At 39.3% G+C, this 24068-nt stretch overlaps 1 protein-coding gene across 6 annotated transcripts in view; it reads left to right on the top strand.

Moving 5' to 3' along the window:
• Positions 1–9166: 9166 nt before the first annotated feature.
• The window catches only part of LOC122546673 (four and a half LIM domains protein 2-like), a 73847-nt gene continuing 58945 nt past the window's right edge, over positions 9167–24068 (top strand). For 2 of the 6 annotated variants that reach the window (XM_043685338.2, XM_087981490.1), the window contains exon 1: positions 9167–9459. Coding sequence is in view for 2 of the 6 variants with exons in the window: in XM_087981490.1 (XP_087837616.1) it covers positions 9443–9459 (17 nt within the window). In the remaining 4 variants the exon portion in view is untranslated. Of the gene's footprint in view, positions 9460–13728; positions 13869–18554; positions 18669–23997; positions 24055–24068 lie in introns of those variants that run through there. The other 4 variants (XM_087981491.1, XM_087981492.1, XM_087981489.1 and 1 more) reach the window with 4 other exon arrangements.

A 24068-nucleotide genomic window follows, 5' to 3' on the forward strand; every position in this document is an offset into this window, starting at 1 on the left:
GGATGTGTTGGTAAGAATCTTCCAAGAATCCATAGATTCTGGAAATGTTCTGGAGGATTGGAAAACTTACAATTTAACATCCATACACAAAAAGAAAAGGAGATAAGAAATAAATCACTTAGCTTACAATTTGTTATTGGGAAAATGTTAGCTCCTATTACAAAGGATATAATAACAGAGAACTTAGAAATACATGATGTAATTGAGCAGAGTCATCATGGCTTCATGAAGGGGAAATCATGCCTGACAAATTTACTTGAATTCTTTGAAGAGATAACAAGGAGGAAAGATAAAGGAGAATTAATAGATGTATGAAAAGTTTTCAAAAAGGTAAAAGACAATAGGACGGTACGTTGACTTAGTGGTTAGCACTGCTGCCTCACAGCGGCAGGGACCCAGATTCGATTCCAGCCTTGGGTGACTGTCTATATGGAGTTTGCACATTCTCCCCATGTCTGCGTGGTGCTCTGGTTTCCTCCCACAGTCCAAGAATGTACAGGTCAGGTGAATTGGCCAGGCTAAATTGCCCATAGTGTTAGGTGCATTAGTCACAGGGAAATGGGTCTGGGTGGGATTACTCTTCAGGGGGTCAGTGTGGACATGTTGGGCCACAGGGCCTGTTTCCATACTGTAAGTAATCTAATCTAATAGGCTGTTTAAGAAAATAAGAGCTCGTGATTTGGGATTCGTACATTGATATGGATAGAGGATTTGCTAACTATTAGAAGATAGAGAGTTTAGGTAAGTGGGCATTACCAGCATGGTAACCAATAACTGGTGGAGTGGCATGGGTTCAGTCTGGAGCCACAATTATTTATAATACATACTAATGAAGGAAGTAAATATCCTGCAGCCAAGTGCGCAGGTGATATGAAAGTAAACAGGTGCCCAGTGACGAGGATGAGAAGAAATCTACAGAGGGATGTAGACAAGTTAATCAAGTGGACAAAAAGTTGACAAATGGAATATATGGTACAAAAATATAATGTTATACATTTTGGAAGAAAGAATAGAGGAGGTGATTATGTTTTAAATGGCGATAGCATGTAGCACAGAGAGATTTGGGAGCCTTCTTGCACAAATCACACACAAAAAAATTGGTATACACCTTCATTAGTTAATAAAGAGGGCAAATGAAAATTTAACCTTTACTTCAAAAAGAATGGAGTATGAAAACAGGAAAATTTTGCTAAAACTGCACAGAGCACTGGTTAAACCACACTTGGAATATTGTGAACAGTTTAGGTTCCCATATCAAGGGAAAGATGTGTTGGCACTTCAGCCAATCTAACGAAGGTTCACGAGCTTGATCCCGAGTATGGAAGGTTTTTTTCTTATGAGTAGAGGTTGAGGAGGTTAAGCACACACATATTTGAGTTTAGAAGAATTAAATGTGACCTTATTAAAACATATACAATTCCTAGGGGATTTGAGAGGAGAGCCATGGAAAGGCAGCTTTCCTTTTTAGGAGCAGAGGGCATAGTCTCAGAGTAAGGGATCACCCATTTGAGACAAAGATGAAGAGGAATTTCATTTCTCAGAAAACAGTGAATCTGTGTAATTCTTTATTGCAGAAGGCTGTTGAAGTTGAATCATAAAGTATATTCAAGGCTGAGATAAACAGATTTCTAATTAGTGAAAGAAGAAAAGATTATGGGGGGAGGGCTAGAAATTGGAATTTGAGTCAGGCAGAATAGTACGGAAAGAAGAGTTTCTATGAATATTTACAGAAAAGAGTTGGCAAATCCAACTTTGCTCCTCCAGAAAGTGAGACCAGAGAATTAATAATGGAAAATGAGGAAATAGCAGATGAATTGAACAAGAATCTTGCATTTGTCTTCACATCCAGAAACAGCAATCAATCAGGAAATAAAAGGGAGAGAGGATCTCAGGAAAGTCACAGTAAACAGAAAAGTTTGAGTAAATTGAGCATACTTTTAGATTTGCAAGCTAACATATGCCTATGTCCTGGTGAACTTCATCCCATGGTCTTAAAAGAAGTGACAAGTGAGATAGTGGATGTATTAGTTTTAATTTATCAAAATGTCCTTTCTTTGGGTACAATTTAGAAGACAGTGAATGTCCTTCTAAAGGGAAAGGAATCAAAAGCTGGAAAGCTTAATATCTGCCATTGGAAAAATGATTGAAGCTCTTAGTAAAGCAGTTAAAACAGGGCATTGGATAAGTTCAAACCAGAGTCAACATGGTTTTGTGAAAGAGAAATTATGCTTGATCATTGTATTGGAATTCATTGACAAAGTACCTTTGAAAACCAATGCATATGCTGTAGAAAGATTTCCAGAGACAGTCAATAAATTGCCACTTCAAAGATTATTGCATAAAATAAATGGTACACTGAATAGCAGATTGTCTTGGATAGAAGAATTGCTGGCTAACAGGAAGTAGAGAGTAAGTATAAATGGGTTTTATAAGGTTGGCAAAATGTAACAATTGTTGTGTCAAAAGGATTGCTGCTAGAATCGCGAATGTTTGTAATTCATATAAATGACTGAGATGAGGGGACAAAAAGTATGACAAATTTGTTGATGGCATAAGAGGAGGTAGGAAAGTACATTGTGAAGTGGATACAAGAAGATTACAAAAGGATTTTGATCGGTAAAGTGAGAAGACAACATTATGGCAAATGTTGGTGTGTATGTAGCTGCAGAAAGTAATTAGGAAAGCTAATAAAATGTAACTGATTGTGAAAGGAATTGAATACTAAAGTAAAAAGGTTATGCTTCAGTTTTATAAGGCACTGAGGAGGCTGCATCTGGAATGCAGTGCACAGTGTTAGTCAACTTATTTGAGGAATGATATAAGTGCATTGTGCTCATTCAGGGAAAGTATAGTGGATTAATACCTGAAAATGGATGTATTATGTCTTATGAAGAAAGGTTACTCAAGCTAAGTTCATATGGCCTAGAGTTTAGAAGAATAAGAGGTGATTAGATTGAAATATATGAAATCCTGAAGGATCTTGACAGCATAAATACAGGGAGGATGCTTCCTGTTATGGAAGATTCTAGAACTGAGGGTGGATACACAGATAATGTTTCTGTCTGCAGGACAGACTTGATAGGGGCACAATTAAAGAATAAGAGATCTCTATTTTAAGACTAAGGCACAGAGAATATCAGAGGGTGTGTAGCAAATGGAAACCTTTCCCCAGAAAACATTGGATATTGGGTGATCGAATTTATTCAAGACAAAATTATATAGATTTTTAACAGGGAAGTCTTGAGTTCTATGTTGTGATCACTGTGTAATAAAAAGAACATGGAGGCACTGAAGAGACTACAAAAAGATTTACAAGGATTACGGCAGAACTGCAAGCTTATAACTATGTGGAAAACATTAATGAGCTAAGTCTATTTGAAAAAAGAAATTCTGAGGTGTGACCTAGTGTTGTTGTTGTTTAAAATCTTGCAAGTCTTTGACAGATGGTGATGACAGTGCAGGAGAGAGAGAGAGAGAGAGAACCTGCACAGTTACTGCCTTTGCTGTTTTTGAATTCAGGTGTCGCTGGACATCGGAGTTCAACTGGGAAACTTAACAAACAGTGAATTTCACATCTAATCTTGGAGGATCCGGTATGGGCGAAGTTCACAACACAGAATCAGGTAAGTAAATTGTTGTTTTAAGTCTGTCCAAGAGAAAGGCTGTATTAGTGAGTACAGTCGGTTCTTTCGTGATTATATGTTTTTGGAGATAAGTCTCTTGATTAAACTTAAAATATAAGCTATAGCTCTTAATTTAACCTGGTGCAGTAGAGGAATAAGGCATTGTTATTTTCTGGGTCTTTGCAGTGATGGCCTTTGCAGTGATATGTACTTCTTGTCAGATGTGGGAGTTTAAAGAGAGTTTAAGGGTTACTGCAGATTATATCTGCCATAAATGCTGTTGGATGCGAATCTTATCAGATCGAGTGATCGGTTGGAGAGACAGATAGAAGCGATGAGGAATTTGCAACAGCATTTGATGGATGGCAGCTTTAGGAAGGGGGGAAAGTCTCAGATACAGTCACATAGATGGGTTAACTCCAGGAAGGGTAAGAGAGGTCAGCACCTAGGGCAGGAGTATTTTGTGGATATACCCATTTCAAACAGGTATGTTGTTTTGGAAAATGTAGAGGATGATGGATTCTCAGGAGAACGTAGCACAAACAGCCACGTTTCTGGTATTGAGACTGGCTCTAATGCAATAAGGGGTATGTCAGCTTCCAAAGATCAGCAAGGCAGCCTTTGTGTGGAGCCACAGAAAATGGGGGAGATACTAAATGAACATTTTGCATCAGTATTTACTGTGGAAAAGGATATGGAAGATATAGACTGTAGGGAAATAGATGGTGACATCTTGCAAAATGACCAGATTACAGAGGAGGAAGTGCTGGATGTCTTGAAATGGTTAAAGGTGGATAAATCCCCAGAGCCTGATCAGGTGTATCTGAGAACTCTGTGGGAAGCTAGAGAAGTGATTGCTGGGCTTCTTGCTAAGATATTTGTATCATCGATAGTCACAGGTGAGGTGCCGGAAGACTGGAGGTTGGCAAACGTGGTGCCACTGATTAAGAAGGGCAGTAAAGACAAGCCAGGGAATTATAGACTGGTGAGCCCCTGACTTTGGTGGTGGGCAAGTTGTTGGAGGGAATCCTGAGGGACAGGATGTACATGTATTTGGAAAGGCAAGGACTGATTAGAGATAGTCAACATGGCATTGTGTGTGGAAAATCATGTCTCACAAACTTGATTGAGTTTTTTGAAGAAGTAACAAAGAAGATTGATGAGGGCAGAGCAGTAGATGTGATCTATATGGACTTCAGTAAAGCATTCGACAAGGTTCCCCATGGGAAGCTGATTAGTAAAGTTAGATCTCATAGAATAAAGGGAGAACTAGCCATTTGGATACAGAACTGGCTCAAAGGTAGAAGACAGAGGGTGGTGGTGGAGGGTTGTTTTTCAGACTGGAGGCCTGTGACCAGTGGAGTGTTACAAGGATCGGTGCTGGGTCCTCTACTTTTTACCATTTACATAAATGATTTGGATGCGAGCATAAGAAGTACAGTTAGTAAGTTTGCAGGTGACACCAAAGTTGGAGGTGTAGTGGACAGCAAAGAGGGTTACCTCAGATTTCAACAGGATCTTGACCAGATGGGCTAATGGGCTGAGAAGTGGCAGATGGAGTTTAATTCAGATAAATGAGAGGTGCTGCATTTGGGAAAGCAAATCTTAGCAGGACTTATACACTTAATGGTAAGATCCTAGGGAGTGTTGCTGAACAAAGAAACCTTGGAGTGCAGGTTCATAGCTCCTTGAAAGTGGAGTCGCACGTAGATAGGATAGTGAAGGCGTCATTTGGTTTCTTTCATTTATTGGTCAGAGTATTGAGTACAGGAGTTGGGAGTTCATGTTGTGGATGTACAGGACATTGGTTAGGCCACTGTTGGAATATTGCGTGCAATTCTGGTCTCCTTCCTATCTGAACAATGTTGTGAAACTTGAAAGGGTTCACAAAAGATTTACAAGGATGTTGACAGATTTGAGCTATCGGGAGATGCTGAACAGGCTGGGGCTGTTTCCCTGGAGCATCAGAGGCTGAGGGGTGACCTTATAGAGGTTTACAAAATTATGAGGGGCATGGATAGGATAAATAGACAAAGTCTTTTCCCTGGGATCGGGGAGTCCAGAACTAGAGGGCATAGGTTTCAGGTGAGAGGGGAAAGATATAAAAGAGACCTAAGGGGCAACGTTTTCATGCAGAGGGTGGTACGTGTATGGAATGAGCTGCCAGAGGATGTGGTGGAGGCTGGTACAATTGCAACATTGAAGAGGCATTTGGATGATATATGAATAGGAAGGGTTTAGAGGGATATGGGCCGGGTGCTGGCAGGTGGGACTAGATTGAGTTGGGATATCTGGTCGGCGTGGACAGGTTGGACTGAAAGGTCTGTTTCCATGATGTACATCTCTATGACTCTATGACTCTATGACAGAATGGAACTCTAGCACAACAAAAACACCAGTCCACAGATTCTAATTCACCTTTATAAGGAACTAAGTAATATATGAAAATTCAGCTTACCTGTGACTCTTACTGATCAGGGAATAGATTCATCTAATTTGACATGGATAATATTGAAATTTACTTTTCCAAGATGAAACAAGCCACTTCCATTTTCACCCTGATTCATGTTAAATAGAAATTCATGATGCTGGTTAGATGTGTGGTAAAAGATTACTTGAAAACACATTTATGTTTACTCAAACATTTTTGCATGACTGAAGGCTAAGATTTATCCTATAAAACATTTGAATTTTGAAAGTGTCAAATGGTTGGATCAATGCAATGTACTTACATTCTTATTCAGTCTGTATGCCCTAAAATAGAATGTGCTCTGCTTGTAAAAATAAATAGGGAATTAGATGTTATTTTTGTTGAGCTGTATCCAATTCTTTGAATTAAGTTGTGGTTTGGTTATTTGCAGTGACATTTTATGTTGTTCAACTTGGCTTCAGTAAAATGAGCAACTTTTCATATTTTAATGAACACACATGGAATGCTAAATGTTTATTTCTATCATCCAGTTACAAGGACGTACAAGCTTTTGTTATCTTTATTTTGTTAAAACTCTGTGTAAAAGATAGTTGGCTGAAGTTTTCATGGCCCCACAGCAGGAATAGGACCTCACACACTTTTATGAATTTGATCAGAACAACACTGTGTGTGAGGCTCTGCTGGTGGCCTGGCAATTTGGAACATTCCTCAAAGTATCTGATTTTTCTGCTGACTTTATGCTGAAAAGAAAAGTCATGAGAACCCCTGAGGGTCTGGGCATAATTTTCAGAAGACAGTTTACTATAGAAAGGAATGTTTTAGTCCTTCTGCCAAGCAATCTTTAATGTGGAAAGTTGCCCATTATCACATTTGGCATTTTCTATCAATGATGAAGAGTAAGGTTAGGCTCTATGCTAGACTCCCTTTTACTTTCTAGAAGTGTCTCGACAATTTTAACAGTTTTCTTCCTGTATGTATTTTTCTCCAGATACTCGGTGGGCTGATGGTATACTAATGGAATTCTCCTCGAGCAAATTCATTTCAAATGCGGTAGTATGCTAAATAGGCTTTCATTTTGGTATGAATTTCCCATTCTTTTAAGCCTGTCAACCTATTTCATTAGAATATCAGGCAGAATGTAAACAATAACAATGCTGAACATGTAAGTTCCTAAAGGAATCAACAATAACAAATTGTATGGGTGTTCTACTTGTATTTGTGTGTGAATAATATCTTTTAAATTAATAAAAACTCTAGTGGGTCACATGAGTGCCATTGAGGCACTTAGTGAGATATTAGGAAGAATGAGTATGAGTGGTATTCAAAGTAAGATTTAATAAAGTAATTTTAAAAGAGGAGCAAGAAGCAGTTAGTATTAGATTGGACATTTTAGAGCTTAAGACTTTGGCAGCTCAAACAATAATATAGCAATGGAAATCATGAATACATGATGTCTGAAGGTGTGCAACAATCCTGAAACAATCTAAAGCAGGAAGAAGTTTCAGAGATAAGTTATGCACCTGGTGGGACATGAAATGGACAAGAATTTTTTTAAAAGTCAAAGTGGGCCAGGAGTTAAGGTACACCGGTGACAGTTGGATGAGGTTTGGGATAAGAACAAAGAGAACAGAGTATTGGCAGAGTTCAAATCTACAGATGGGAAATGAGGTAAGAGAACTTTGATTAGTTGAGTCTTGAGGTAACAAAGTCATAGTTGAGGGTTTTTGCAGCAGAAGGATGATGTTACAGACATGGAGTTAAAGGTTGAGGTGATGAAGAGGATATGGAATCAGTGTGTTATTCCTGGGCAAATCATTGCAAAGAATGTGGCTAAGCCTCAGACAGTAACCATAAAAAAGATTTATGATCAACCATAATTTTCTCAGAGACTCACCACGAACCTTGTAAAACTACCATAAATTGGCATTTTTGTCCACTTATACCATTATTCCAGAGTTCCTCCAATTCTCTACCAAAGAGGTCTGTAGCATTCCCTTATAACTATTTTTCACTTGCTTTAATCAGATCATATTCTATTTTCTTCAAAGACCTTTCAGTACTTTTGATTAGTATCAGCTCCTTTTGCTATGTATATTTGAATAATATGTATCACATTTTGATAAATGTATCTCATAAATGTGCTCTTTTGTTTAAACTACCCAAGAGCATTTGCATTTAAATGTTAAGTTAAGCAATTTTCAGTTTCAGGACAATATCCTGTAACTTCAGAGTAATTAATAAGCCTTTTAGTATTGTGGTCCTGGAGTCCAAATTAATGCTTTAAACAGTGGTTTGGCCTCAGCTACAATATTGTATCCAATCCTGGACACCAGAGTTTATGAAGAATGTAGAGACATTAGAGAGATTGGAGGAAAGTTTAATGGAAATAGTTGCAGTGTGTGGAGAACTTCAGTTATGAAGGAAGATTAGAGAAGTTGGTATTGTTTCCCTTGTGGAAGAAAAAGTTCAGAGGAGGTTTGCTGGAGACATTCGTGATCATAAGGGTTAAATAGGAAGGAACTGTTTTCATTGATTGAAGTATCAAGAACCTAAGGTCACAAATGTACGTTAAGTAGGAAAGGAAGTAAAAACTATACGCACAGCATGTCTTTAGGATCAGGTATGCACTGTGTGGGGATGTGGTGGAGACAGATTCAATTGAAGCTTTCAAAAGAAATTAGATCCTTATTTGTGAAGAAAATGTTGGTCGTACAATGGGGAAAGGGTAGGGTTGCACTAGGTGAGTTGTTCCTTAAGAAGTCAAGCATAGACACGATTGGCTAAAAGACCCCCTTCTCTCCTTCTCTGCTTTAACTGATCTATGGTTCTGTGAAAAACAAGGAATCTGAACTGATTCCATGCTGAACTAGGACATTCTGATCCAAAATAATATATTGTCAGATATTTCCATTGACTTAGATCAGTTTACTTTTCATATCATATTAACTTTCAAAGTTCAGGATATTTAATATTGTTCACAAGCCTTACTCAGACAACCACTATCACCAGATATTGTGTATTTATGTCTAGCTTACATTCCAGACATATCTCTCCTCTTTGACATTCTTTCAAGCCAGTTTGTTGGCCTTTTGCCAAACATAGGAGATTGTTCTTCCTGCACTGCTCTGTCTCGCACTATAAATCTTTCTTTTTGGTCAACAGGGAACAGTTAATGCCAGAATACAACATTTATTTTTCTGATACATTACTCAGAAGAACCATTGGCTTGTGCAAACACTGAATGGAATTAGAAAGCTTTCCTTTGACCTTGCGTAAATGGCCACAGATGTAAATATCACATTTGTTGGGCAGCTGTAGCTGGTTCCTTCGGATTTACAGGAGGACTGGAAGGAGGCTAACAAATTTGTCGAACTTATTTTGAATCCTGATGCAAAGGCAGAGCTTGTGAGTACATTAATGATATTTGCGATGACTTTATCTTTTCAAAGAACTTGTACTTTTTAAAAGTTTGAAAATAATATTTTGAGGGGTATGTGGAATTTCTCTGAAAGAAATTCATTGATAGTCTTGAAATCTACTTTGTGAATACTGTTGTAAACTCTGTTTGTCTTTTATTTATTAAATAGTACAAACTCGAATGGTTTCTAAGTATTTCTATGTCACAATGTTTTAACATTTCAACTTATTTAAATACACTAAAATCCCAGATGTAAATTTATTTTTAAGTGCAATATTTAATGTCAATTCAACAACATATTGTGTGTCAAGTAGAAAAAAATTAATATGTACAATTATTGACCACTGAAGTTAATTGCTCAACTATTTAACTCAGAAACTACAATGTGATTGCTTTCTAATACTAAAACAGAAATAAATGGGTATTACTGAGCACACAAGAATACTTTAGTAGCTGGAAAATAATTGTAACCAGGAAATTGTTACCTTTGAAACTGCAAATTGATTTAAATGCAATCAATAGTAATACAATAGTCTTCATTGAAGACTGTAAGGTAATATGTGCGATTACATAAATCAGAATATTGCTTTCCGATTATCTACTATGGTCTAAATTTATTCTTGGAAGAATTTATTATGATATTAAACCTAATTAATTGGATTTATGGTCCAAAAAGAATTTCTTAAACTGAATTCCATACTTCAGAGTTAAACCTGTCAAGATGATTAGTTACAAATAAATAATTACAATTAGGAATAATTAAAGCTTTTCAGATAAGCCTTTTCTATTCTTTCAAATGCCAAAAATGGGTTTGACAATTACTCGTGGGGCAAGATGGGCCCTTTCTAGCTGAGCAAATGGGGAGGTCATGTTGCAAGGAAATTGTAAATGCATTTCTGCCTTAACATATATATTGTTATATTTGTCATAGAATCATTGCAAGTTACAGGATGGAACAAAACCATTCAGGCCACTGTGCATTTACCAGCATTTGTTTTGGCAGAGCAGTCCAACTAATTCCACACAACCTTTTCCCTATCGCCTTATTTACCCTTCAAATATTTATCCAATTTTCTTTTCCCAGTGACTATTGATTCTGCTCCCACCAGCGTTTAAGGCAGTGCATTCCAGATAATACTCACCCTCTGATTAACATGTTTCTTCAGGTCAACTCTCCTTAGTTAAGCATTTACCTGAAATCTGTGCTCTCTGGTTCTAGTCCATTCTGCAACCAGTTTCACCTTAGTGAGAAATTTGAAATTCTTTTATAGGACTGTTCCTGACTAATTGGTCCAAAATTTAAAATATTGCTACCAAAGAAGCATAATTTTGATTTAACTCTTCTACTACTCTATCTGGGATGTCTTAGATCTTAGATTAGTCACAGTTGGAAAGAGGCCCTTCGGCCCAATAAGTCTACACCAACCCTCCAAAAAGCAACCCATCCAGACCCGTTCCCCTGCATTTACCCCTTCACTTAACACTATGGGGAATTTAGCGTCGCCAATTCACCTGACCTGCACATTTTTTGGACTATGGGAGGAAACCGGAGAACCTGGAGGAAACCCATGTAGACACAGGGAGAATGTGCAAACTCCCCACACAGACTTGAGGCGGGAATTGAACAGGGTCTCTGGTGCTGTAGGGCAGCAGTGCTAACCACTGTACCACCGTGCCGCCCATGGGATGTTTGGGTCCAAATAATTGAACAAAACTATTACCAGATAAATGGATTTTTGCAAAGGCAGAAACTGGCCGATTTTTATTCCAGGTGCTTCCAAATCAACTTCTTTTAGATACGTTATTATACACCACTGAGTTGAGTGGGATTTGAATCCAGGCTTCTGAGTTCAGAGGTAGGGGCACTACCAATGCACCACAAAAGCCTCCAATTTCCACTCAAAGTAGTTTCTTTGTTCACTTGTTTGGGGATGTTATGACACACCTCTGGAGCAGGGATCACCAATTCTAAAGATAGGGGCACTACTACTGTGCCACACAAACACACAAAACCTTCATTCCACCTACCCTAATTCCTCACACTTCTAGCCACAACTTTAAAGTTTGAAGGTATTTATTATCATGCTCAGAGTTGTCACTAAACATCTCAAGGCAAGGTGGGACTTGGACTTGGGTCTCTTGGTGTAGAAATAGGAATGCAATCACTGCAGCACAAGAACACTCAAAAATTTCATTCCAGGTTTTTTTTCCCATGGAGCAAGTGGGACTTGAATCCTGGCTCACAGGTAGGGACCCTACTACTGGAACAAAAGAGCCCTAAAATTTTCATTCCAATAGAATCAACAGAATGAAAATCAGGTATGCCCTGTAATGGAAAGATAGTCAACTCCATTGTGGCTGAAGATGGTTGCACAGTAGTAACATAGTGGATTAATAATCCAGAAGGCCTGAGCTGATGACATGGGTTCCTATCCCATCATGGCAGTTGGTGAAACTTAAATTCAGTTAATAAATTTGGAATATGAAGCTCAACTCAGTGATAATGACTGTGTGAGTTACCATTCTTCCTGAAGAAGGGCTTATGCCCGAAACGTCGATTCTCCTGTTCCCTGGATGCTGCCTGACCTGCTGCACTTTTCCAGCAACACATTTCCAGCCCTTTCTAATCATAATAACCCATCTGCTTCAATTATGTCCTTTTGGGAAGGAAATCTATTGTCTTTACCTGGTCTGGCCTATGTGTGATTTCTGATCCACTGCAATATGGTTGATCTTAACTACCTTCCTTCTAAAATGGCCCAGCAAGGGATGGGCAATGAATGCTGGCCTTGCCAATGATGTCCAAATAAAGAGAAACAAAAAAGTACTGCAAAATAAAAATGTTGGAAATTATCCTACACAGTGCACCATTTGGTGGTTCTGGACATTAAGATAAAAAATAAGAGACATTCATTTATGTTTGAGATAATTAATTCGTAGGTCAAGTACATCTTAAACCTTCAGTGCACAGAAGGAAGGGAAGGGCTCTTACGGTGTGGTGGTAGTGTCTATACCTCTGGACCAGGAGGACTAAATTCAAGTCACATCTGCTCCAGAGGTGTGTAATAACATCACTGAACAGGTTGATTAGAAACTAAAATTCTCTCAGAACGTTGAGGCAGCTTTAAAGCTAGACAAAAAGCTGTTTCACGAACTGATTAATCAATGAGCAAATAAAATTAGAGGGATATCAAGATACAATTTTGTCATTTAAGGAAAATTAGGCTAGTGGTAGCACTCAGAATAAACTGAAATCAATAAACCTTTTAACCAATTAACTGAAAATGAATGTGGCTTCAAAAGTACAAAATTATGCCTGGTGACCTCTGCGAAGTAGAATCACTTAGAAATTCAAAACAAAGTTGATTAATGATTAAACTGGGATCAAGGTTCTTAACCTAATCAGTGAACTGACTAAAGTTAGCACTTTATGTGCTCCCTCATGAAATTATTGGATGTAGAGACTATTTTTTGAAGGTTTTATCTACCAGAAAAATCTTGAGTTTCCAATCTCACAGAATGCCTGGGATATTTAATCTAAGGCAGTAGGAATTGAATTTTTTTATTCATGAATAGATAGATGATAGGTTTCCTGAGCTGCACTATTAAGATCAAATTCCAAGGTACAACTTGACTGTAAAGAAACCTCATTCCAGATACAGAGGCCAATTTTTCTCCCTCCCTGCATTCATTAATAAATGATATAGACCATGTCATAAACGTGTTCTTTTCATGCAGGCGAATCTACCAGGCCTTCTGGGGAAAGCTTTTCACTGTGCCTCGGTACACGTGAAAATAAATTCACTTCAATTCAATTCAAGATGATTTATACAGTCGAACCTCGATTATCCAAACATCAATTCTCCAAATTTCAGATTATTCAAACAAGATCTCAAGGTTCCGTAAAAACGGCATGAGGCAACTCAGCAATCAGTTATCAGTTAAATGGCATTCTGGTGTGCATTGCCGGATAACCGAGATATGTTCAGATAACCGACACTCATAAATTGTTTCCGGTTATCTGAATGATCAATAAGCCGAAGCAAATACTCCCTGCCCGTCTTGTTGGAATAATCAATGTTCTTTTGTATATGGTGGGTGCGCTTCAGGCACAGGCACACAGATCAAGATGCGCACAAGGTACAACGTTTGCAGCGGTTTAAATAACTGACTTGGTAGATGTGTGCTTTCGGGGCTTTTTATCTTTCTATGCTGGTTTAACTTTGATATGTTTCTGTTTATTTTTTGCCTGCCAGTTACAGAAGAGTTTTCTTTCCCTGAGGACGTATGTTTGACAGTATTGCTGGAAGAAGCTTGGAATAATACACAACACCAGGTTATAATCCAACAGGTTTATTTGGAAGTACTAGCTTTTGGAGTGCTGCTCCCTCATCAGGTAGCTGTGGGATAGGTTAGAGTTTATCTCTATCCCAATCTTGAGTCAGACTGGTTCTGTTTTCAAATTAGGACTCTAACCTCACACTTTTAATGCATTGTCTGAGCTGAGATGTCACCTTTTTTCATAAAACCTTAAGTTATGTCAAGAATGTGATTTGAAAGAAGTTCTGGGATTTACGTATTAATTAACTGATACCTGAAACCATTCTAAAACATGAAAGACTTAACAGCAATCTAGGTTTGTTCAATATATTTTATTACTTGTATGCATGACACTGTGATCTTTTGCTATAAATTCTGTGTCTTATGATCCTGATCCACAGTTACCTGATGAACAAGCAGTGCTCCGAAAGCTAGTACTTCCCAATAAACCTGTTGGACTAGAGCCTGATGTTGTGTAATTTTTAACTCTGTCCACCCCAGTCCAACGCTGGCACCTCCACATCTTGGTATAATATAAGCAGCCAGTCAGTCCATTGTGCTATGCTGACTTTTACAAATTTAAGAATTAGGAGCAAGAGAAGACGTTTGAGGCTGCTCTGCCATTTAATAAGATTATGGCGCCTCCAAGCTCACATTCCAACCTGCCCCATATTTAATTCTCTTGCTAGTCAATGACACACTTTTGCCTGAAAAAAAATTAACTGATCCTTCAGCAGACTCTTCCAAAGGCTCTCAAATCCTTTTGGAAAGAAAAAACTTGTCATTTCCATCTTAAACAGGAGACACCTTATTTTAAAACTATATTCCTTTGTTCTAGTTTGTCCCACATTAGGATGAATCCTTCCAGTTTCAACTGGTCAGCCTCTCTCAGGATCCTATGTGTTTCAACAAGATCACCTCTCATGCTTCTAAACTCTCAGGGATGTACGTCCAATCTGTCTGACTACTCCTCATAAGATAATCAGTTGGGTCCAATCCCCTGTTTTTTCCCCATATCTGAGCAATATTTTCAGATATGTACCTTTTAAACTTAATACTGATTCCATCTCTCCCATTTTGGCAAGCAGCAAATTCCAGATTTTAACTATAAGATAAATCCTTTCTCTGCCAGTTCACAGCCTTCCCCAACCCCCACACCAAAAGTGGAAACAATCTTTAAGTAAGATACCAAGGAAATATTGCTGCGTAGAAAGAAAGTGGAGCCCATGACTTCACAGAAAAGACTATTAGGCAATTATCAATTTATTTCACGAATAATCAGATTGTTCTGAAGACCTGATGTTTATGGAGGAAACTGTGGCGTATTGGTATCATTGACCTAGGAGGCAGTTCCCTCAGGCTAGTGCTCTTGGGACATGGGGTCAAATCCCACAATAATAGTTGGTGAAATTAAAATTAATAAATACTTTTGGAATGTGAAATTAGTACCAGTCCTGGTGATTATGATATTAGGATCAATTATAATACAAGACCACTGAGTTCACTAAGAAGGAAATCTGCCATCCCTACCTGGTCAGGAGAATATGTGACTCCAAATTCACATCAATCAGATTGATTGTAGCCATCTTTAAAAATGGAATATCCAGCCATTTAGTTTAAAGGCCATTAGAGATGGGCAATAAATGTTGGTTTTACCAGTGCTATCCACATTTTCACTTTTAAATTAGGCAGGACAGTTTCTGAGCCCAATCAAAATAGGGGACAAATTGATACAAGCTTTCATTGATGTAATTGCATTTTAAGATGAGCATCCTGGACATAGAGGGTTCTAGTAGGGACTGATCAAAGTATGAAGTGGACAATGTTGATTTATCTTCGAATGCTAGCATATCTATAGTAATTGTTGCACTTCCCCCAACCATTTCAAATATTTCACAAGAACTGGAGAGCAGGAAGGAACAAGCCCTCCCTGCACACGATCTTTTGGAATGAAATCATCATATTTCAATGCTGAGTCTCAATGCAAGTGTAAATATAAAATGTGCAGAGGAGATTATTTGGCTGACCTTGTGAACAATGGAGATTCATGCAGATGACACGGTGGATGATGGCTAGAGGGAAAAGGGAAGGATACTTGGTGAGATCATGGAAATGTAAGATGATTTACGGTCTGCTGTACATCACAGCTAGCAGTGGAAGGGTCTGTGATGTTGCATCCTTTCCTTGTTGAGCCTCCATAGATTTATCCTCCAGCTGTTCCTCTGTCGATACCTTGTCACTGCTCCACCATGTTCCTTATTTATTGGTAAGTTTTTGGAGAATACAGCAAACCAAGAACATTCTCCAAGTCTTGCTAGATTGCAATACCATAGTACTGCTTTGGAATTTCACAACTTGTGCTCTGTCGTACACACTGGGTGCAGTGAAAACCTTTGGGAATTTCCTAAGACAAATTCTTCGAAAGGGTATGAAAAGGTGAATGGCCTTCTCCTGAAATACAGAAAACAATATACATGTCCCCAGACTCTAAAATATTAATAGTCATTTCCACCCCTTTGTGTCTATGAATTAATAAGCAAGATGAGAGAAGAAATAAAAATCTCTGTGCCAATTAGTTGAGGTCTGGAATACAGTACCTCAGAGTGTGGCAAAGTCAGGTTCAATCAAATGCTACAACCAATAGTTTCCACAATTCTTTAGGATTCTAGGAGGATACCCCAAATTGATAAATTCTCAGGTGATGAAGGATGAATTTGTTTCCCTCTTTTATTTTTTAGCCTCCTCAACTTTTTGCAACAAGGTTAATTTAAAAAGGATTCCCCTTCTGATGGATGCCTTTTTCCCAGACCCAGGTGAACTTGGGTTTTAAAAGGAGTGAATTTAACCAAGCTTTCGCAAGTTAACAAAATAATATGCTTATTTGTTACTAAACTTAAAAAAAACAATAACACAATGCACAAGCATACAGGTCGGAAAAGTAAAGTAGGTCCAAAATAGGTTAAAAGAAAACAAATATGTGGGGATTTGTCTCTGGGTTGTTCATGAAGAGTGCCTCATGGAAAGTTGATATTTTTGACCAGTTAATTTTGAGATTCTTGACTTTGCAGTTAGCTTTTTTTCTGTCCTGTTTCACCTTCACGGGCTGGTTTCCAGAACTCAAGATTAGTCCTCACTGGACACAGGTTCAAGTATTACTGTGGCAGATCTGTGCCACTGTGAAATTTGGATTAAATATGAATCTTCAACATTATAAAAAAAGAGAGCCTAACTGCCATTTGTTGTAAAAACACATCCGGTTCAGTAGTGTGTCTTTTCAAGAAGAAAATCTTCATCCTTACCTAGTCCACCCCACATGTAACTCCAGAAATACAATAAAGTGGTTGATTCTTAACTGCCCTCTAGAAAGTTAGGGATAGGCAATAACTGCTGGCCGAGTTAGTGACATTCACGTTCAATGAATGGATAAAAAAAACTTCACATTCTGAGATACTCATGGGAGATTAAAGTTCAATTTGTAGTGCATTTCTCCATTTGAAGTTTCCTTGATTCCTCAGATGTGACAGTCCAGTGTTCCTCTGCAAACATCCATTGGACTTACACTCTCATTCATCTTTTGTTTTACTGTATTAATACTTCTGTTAAAAAAAACCACATGTACAATTGAAAGTTTGAAATATGCATAGGTGATGTAGGGTTCTGATTCATCGCCATAAAGCAAAATATTCAAAAGTGAATCCGTTATCTCCAAAGGAATAATGTGCAGAGTTACAGGCAGAAGGTGGATGAATGTCATTCAGTGAGTTGCTCATTTGGGATTCCTTCCTTCTGCATTGCAATAATTATGTAAATCAATCTTTGCTCAATGTTCAAATTTCTCATTTCCCCTCCTTCACTTGCATTGTTTCTCTCCCACTCTTCATCTTTCTCTACTGTAGCTTCTAAGAGGTATTCTAGGTGTTTAATCCATTTCACTTGTGGCATTTCATATTTTCCTTTATGTCTATCTGCAATGTTTACTGCCTCATCCCAACAGCAGAAACAGCAATATAGCCCTTTCTAACTATTCATTATCAGCTAATAATCAGGAATGTTTTGCTATTACGGCCATCCCCCAAGTTAGAAGGAAAAGTGGTTGTTGAAATTGCTGCAACAGACATAGTGCGGAAAAACTTTGCACAGGCTAATCAGTGAGCAAAGTTTAATTGTACCTTTAAATGCTTCATGCTGACTTTAGCATGTGGCTAGTCCAAATTTGGTCATTTAGAGTCAAAAGTAGCACATTCGATATTATGGATGTGGCATGCTCAGTGCATTCTTGCTACATCTGGGTGACCTACTTCTTTTGGCACAATGCAAGGTGGCCTTGAGTAGGCGGTTCTTGTTGCTCACTGTAGTCAAAGATCTTTATTTGGACTTCAGGAGCTTGGAAAATTCTGTTAACAAAATTGGAATCTGTGGAAAGAATTCAATTTGCCTGGAATACAAACTAAGATAGGGCATGTGATTCTAAAAGGCTAATCTAATTCATATGGAACATTAAACCAAGGGCAATCTGCTCCAGCTCAGCTTCAAATCAAATAGCCTCACGATGCATGATCTGCCAGCCAATAGTTAATCTGCAGTCAATATCAACTTCTGCAGTGATCACTCCCCTCTTGTCTCCCTGAAGTCTGTTAGCCACCTACAAGTCACAGCAGTGTGATGGAATACTTCCCATTTGCCTCGCTGTGTGTTGATGCAAATGTCTATTTGTCTCTTTAACAGTTATATGCTAGAATGGTCATCAGTTAAGGATATATGTTTTAACTGGATCAGCAGAGAGAGAGAGAGATGGAGGAGCACTGTAACACACAACAACACAAGGATCAGAGGCAAGAGTACCCCATTCAGCTGCTTGAATCTGCTACTCCATTCAGTAAGATCAAGGTTGATCTGATTTCACCTTCACTTTCCTTTCTCTCTGCCATAATCCTTGACTCCTTCTTGATTAAACATGACTATGTAAATCGAGTTAAATTAATTAATAGATTAAAAAATTAATAAATTAAGGAACAAAGTTCCACAAATGATGAATGTCTGGGAAGAAACAATTTTCATTCTTGTTATATTGTGGCATGGATTCCAGGCCATAGAGGCCTGTAGATTTCAGGCAGTTACTTGACATCATGGCACACGATGTTCTAGTATGAAGGTGCATACCTCACCTTCAGTCACTCTCTGTGTTATGGATTCAGTGTAACCAGTCAGTTATTTGTGTAATTTATCATAGAATCCAGAATATATATTGCAATATTACAACTTGTACATGGTTAGTGTTGAAAATAAACTTCAGATATATAATTCACAAAAACACAATCTGTGATAAATCGGGAGTATGGTGCTGGAAAAGCACAGCAGGTCAGGCAGCATCCGAGGAGCAGGAGAATCATAGTTTCGGGCAAGAGCCCTTCATCAGCAATGAGGCTTGTGAGCCGAAGGGGTGGAGAGATAAATGGGAGAGGGGTGGATCTGACAAGAGAGTCATGGAGGGAATGGTCTTTACGGAACACAGTTAGGGGTGGGGAGGGAAATATATCTCTGGTGGTGGGACCCCACCACCAGAGATATATTTCCCTCCCCACCCCATCTACTTTCTGTAATGACCATTCCCTCCGTGACTCTCTTGTCAGGACCATGCACCCACCAACCCACCCTTCTCTGCTGGCACCTTCCCCTACCACTGCACAAATTTCAAAACCTGTGCTCACACCCCACCCCACCTCACCTCCGTCGAAGGTTCCAAAGGAGCCTTCCACATCCATCAGAGTTTCGCCTGCACTTCCACACATATCATTTACTGTATCCATTGCTTCCGTTGCTCCCGATGCAGTCTCATCTACATTGGGGAGACAGGGCGCCTACTTGGAATGGGTCTGGGTGGGTTACTCTTCGGAGGGTCGGTGTGGACTGGTTGGGCCAGATGGCCTGTTTCCACGCTGTAAGGAATCTAACTATCTAACCTAACATCTCCAAGACACCCGCACCAACCAACCCCACAGCCCTGTGGCCAAACACTTCGACTTCCCCTCCTACTCCGCCAAGGACACGCAGGTACTGAGCCTCCTCCATCGCCAAACCCTAACCACCCTACGCCTGGAGGAAGAACACCTCATCTTCTGCCTTGGGACCCTCCAACCACGCGGCATCAAAGAGAAATTCACCAGTTTCCTCATTTCCCTTCCCCTCGCCTTATCCCAGTTCCAACCTTCCAACTCGGCACCACTCTCATGACCTGTCCTACCTGTCCATCTTCCTTCCCACCTATCCGTTCCACCCTCCCATCTGACCTATCACCATTATCTCCACCTCTATCTACCTATCGCACTCTCAGCTACCTTCCCCCCAGCCCTACCCCCCCCCACACCCCTCCCATTATGTTCTCCACCCCTTCGGCTCACAAGCCTCATTCCTGATGAAGGGCTTTTGCCCAAAACGTCGATTCCCTTGCTCCTCAGAAGCTGCCTGGCCTGCTGTGCTTTTCCAGAACCACACTCTCGACTCTGATTTCCAGCATCTGCAGTCTTCACTTTCTCCTATCTGTTATAAGTGTTTTGTGGATTAACATATAAAGTAAACCCTAAACAATTATCACTCATCTTAGTCTTAAAGGAAGAACCTTTATTTTAAATTGTTTCCTCCGGTTGTGGACTCCCCCTAAGAGGAAACATCCTCTTCATGTCCATCTTGGTGAATCCCTTCAGAATCTTATATGTTTCAGTACAATCAGCTCTCATTCTTCTAAGCTTGTGGGATGGGGAAGAGGTGGAGACATTGGTCAGTTAGGAGAAAGTGAGGTCTGCAGATGCTGGAGATCAGAGTCGAGAGTGTGTTACTGGAAAAGCACAGCAGGACAGGCAGCATCCTAGGAGCGGGAAAATCGATGTTTCAGGCCGAAGCCCTTCATCAGATTCTGATGAAGGGCTCCGGCCTGAAACGTTGATTCTCCTGCTCCTCGGATGCTGCCTGACCTGCTGTGCTTTTCCAGCAACACATTCTCGACAATGGTCAGTGGTGAATTGGGGTTTTAATCCTCTGACCTTTCCTGGGTCACTATTAATTTTATTTGTGCTGGAACTCTCCAACATTTCCTACTGTAAGTGGCTTTTTTGGAGGGTTCCAAAAGCAAGGAGTCTGCTCCCACAGGAATCCCACATGGTCCTAAACCCCTAACTCCAGTCAGTGCTGCTGCAAAGACCATCACAGTATGTGGGCCTTTATGCTTCTAACTAATAGCAACATTGAAATAAAGACTTCAGACTTTGTCGACGAGTTGATACCATGCTTCAAATCTTTCATAACTTGTGAAATCTCTAATGTTTCTCAAAATTAAATATTATCGCTGACAAGGCAAGAAGTTAAAAATGCTCCAGGCTGGAGTGACATTTAAATAAAGGGTCAGTGTCTCTTCCAAGGAGGTCAAACATCTGATCACAATTAACTTTTTACCTCGTTGAACTGAAGGTGATCAATTGTCCTAGTCACATGCAAGCTTTTATTCAGTACCATCTACCAAATCTGGAATTTTGCTCATGAGACGTTGGAATGGTTTTGCTGTTGTGCAGGCAGAATATATTAAATTACAACAGAATGTTGTGATGTTCAGTTTCCAAAATCATTTAAGAACAGAACGAATCCAGATATGAAATGGTTGTGACAAACATTTAGAGTCATGTAATTCATGTAACTGGACCGCACATGTTGGGTGTGAGCAGATCAATGCATGTTCCATGATTGATGATTCTGAAGGATTAAGCCTCCCAAAGTTTTAGGTCATCTTTGTATCTGTTGCAACTTTTAAATTTTGCGTACAATAGATCAGGAAAAAGGGACAAATTCTGAATGCACATGCTCCTTTTGCAAGGCATGCATATTTCTGATGAGACGGTGTACTGATTGTAATGGGGTCAGCCAGGTCATTGGGGCTGTTCATCTGGCTCAAAAGTAAAATGAGGAGTGTCAGGCATTCTGACACTCTGAGAGCTGGCTCTGAGGAAACTGAACCAGTGTTAAGGACTTTCTAAGTGTAAATAAAGGGTGTCTTGGTGACGGGATACTGGCCTCTGTGGAGTTAATTCAGATGGAAGATGCAGGAACTTTCACGCGAAACCTTATTGCTCAGACCTTTCAGTATAGGAGTCGGGACTTTGAGGTTGTCCAAGACTCTGGTGAGTCCTGTTCTGGACTACTATGTCCAGTTCTGGTCTCCCTGTTGTTAGGTAAGATACAGTTAAGCTGGAGAGAGTTCAGAAGAGATTTACCAAGATGTTGCTGGGAATGGAGGGTTTGAATTGTAAGAAGAGGCTGGGTAGGCTAGGACTTCTTTGACTGCAGTGTTAGAGGTGGAGAGGTGACCTTATAGAGGCTTATAAGATCATGAGGGGCATGGATAGAATGAATAGCAGGTGTCTTATCTCTGGAGTGGGGTATTTCAACATTAGGGGGCATATTTTTAACGTGAGAGGAGAATGGTTAAAAAAGACATAAGATGAATGTTTTTATAAAGAGTGTTTTGTGTGTGGAATGAACCTTCAGAGGAAGCAATGGAAGAGAGTACAGTTACAAAGTTTAAAAGACATTTGGCTACATACATGAAGAAGAAATGTTTGGAGGGATTCGGGCCAAGCACAGGCAGATGGGACTAGTTTAGTTTGGGATTATGTTCGACATAGACTGGTTGGACCAAAGGGTCTGTTTCCATGCTGTATGACTCTATAACTCTGCGACTCTCCTAAGAACGTCAAGGATTGTTTCTTATTTGTCAATGGGGTATTGGCGTCATTGACAAGGCTAGTATTTATTGCCATTAAAAATGTATTAGGGAGCCACCTTGTTTACCTCCTCCATTTATGGTGTGAAGAAACACCTACAGTGCTGTTAGGGAAATAGTTCCAGAATTTTGATCCAATGACAGTGAAGGAACAGTGATATAGTGCCAAGTGTTCACCAATGATTGCACAATGTTCAGCAACATTTGCAACTTCTCAAGTACTATCCATGTTCAAATGCAACAAGAGCTAGGCAGTATCCAGGCTTGGGCAGAAAACTGGCAAGTAACATTCACAGCACACAAATGCCAGGCAGTGACCAGACAACCAAACCACCGGCCTTTGACATCCATCCACATTGCCATCACTGAACTCCTGCACTATCAACATCCTGGAGGCTAACATTGACCAGAAACTCAGCTGGATTTGCAATATAAATACAACGGCTGCAAAAGCAGACCATACACTTATAGCAGAAACATGCATTATAGCAGAACGACCTGTATTCTTTTTTCAATCATATAAGTAATCTGATATTGATATAACTTAGATATTGACATTTTCTGTATTGTGAATTTATAGACAAATCTAGGTCAAATGGCTTAATGGCAATTTCCCTACCTCTGGCCAGAATTTCCATGTTTGATTCAAATTCTACAACTTGTTGGCCTAGAAGATGAGTTTGTCATGTGGTCAAACAGATTGATTGTCCTTCCAAATTGCTCATGGTAAATGGGAGAGTCTCCTGGTCAGCCATTTACCACAATATTTTATCCATAAGCACAGACCAAACCAATAAGAGTCCATGGTTCAACCCTCAGGAATGAGGATGGGAGAAAAGACAGACAGACACAAAAAATATAATTGATATTTCACTTCAATAGAGGTTAATATAAAGTCATCACAATCCTTCCAGACTATAGACATGCTGTCTTATTAGAGTCAGAGACAACAGTTGGTGGTTTAACCTACATTAGGTTTTTAGCATTATTTTCACTCTGCTGAACTGAATAAGTCAAAAGATAACTAAGTAATTCTTAAAGAAAGAACTTGAATTTTTATTGCACTTTTCACAATCTCAAGAGCTTTGTAGGCAATTAAATACTGTTGAAGTACAGTCACTATTGCAAAAGAGCCAAAAGCCTGTTCCACAATCAGCAATGTGATGATGATCAAATGTTTTTAGGTGGTGAAGGACAGATATCGGTTAGCAGGACTTCCCTTTTATAAATAGTGCTGTGGGACCTATTATTCTGGCTGAGAGAGCAGAAACAGTTTTACTTCAGCATCTCAGTTGAAGGCAGTGCTTCTAATAGTACAGCAATGTATTTTGCTTTGTAATGTGTCAGATTGCAACACTAGATGTTGTGCTGAAGTCTCACTCCAAGGATTTGAATCAGACACAGAGTTGTGAGTAATACCACTGGGACACAGCTACCACCGCCATCATCACCTGTGACAGTCCTGACGTAGACGGCAGCATTTCTGTAGCTGCAGGTACATTTAGACTT

The sequence above is a fragment of the Chiloscyllium plagiosum genome, unplaced genomic scaffold (genome assembly GCF_037043375.1).
Source record: "Chiloscyllium plagiosum isolate Xiang-an unplaced genomic scaffold, Cpla_swu_hap1 HiC_scaffold_3, whole genome shotgun sequence".
In the NCBI taxonomy this organism is placed as follows: Eukaryota; Metazoa; Chordata; class Chondrichthyes; order Orectolobiformes; family Hemiscylliidae; genus Chiloscyllium; species Chiloscyllium plagiosum.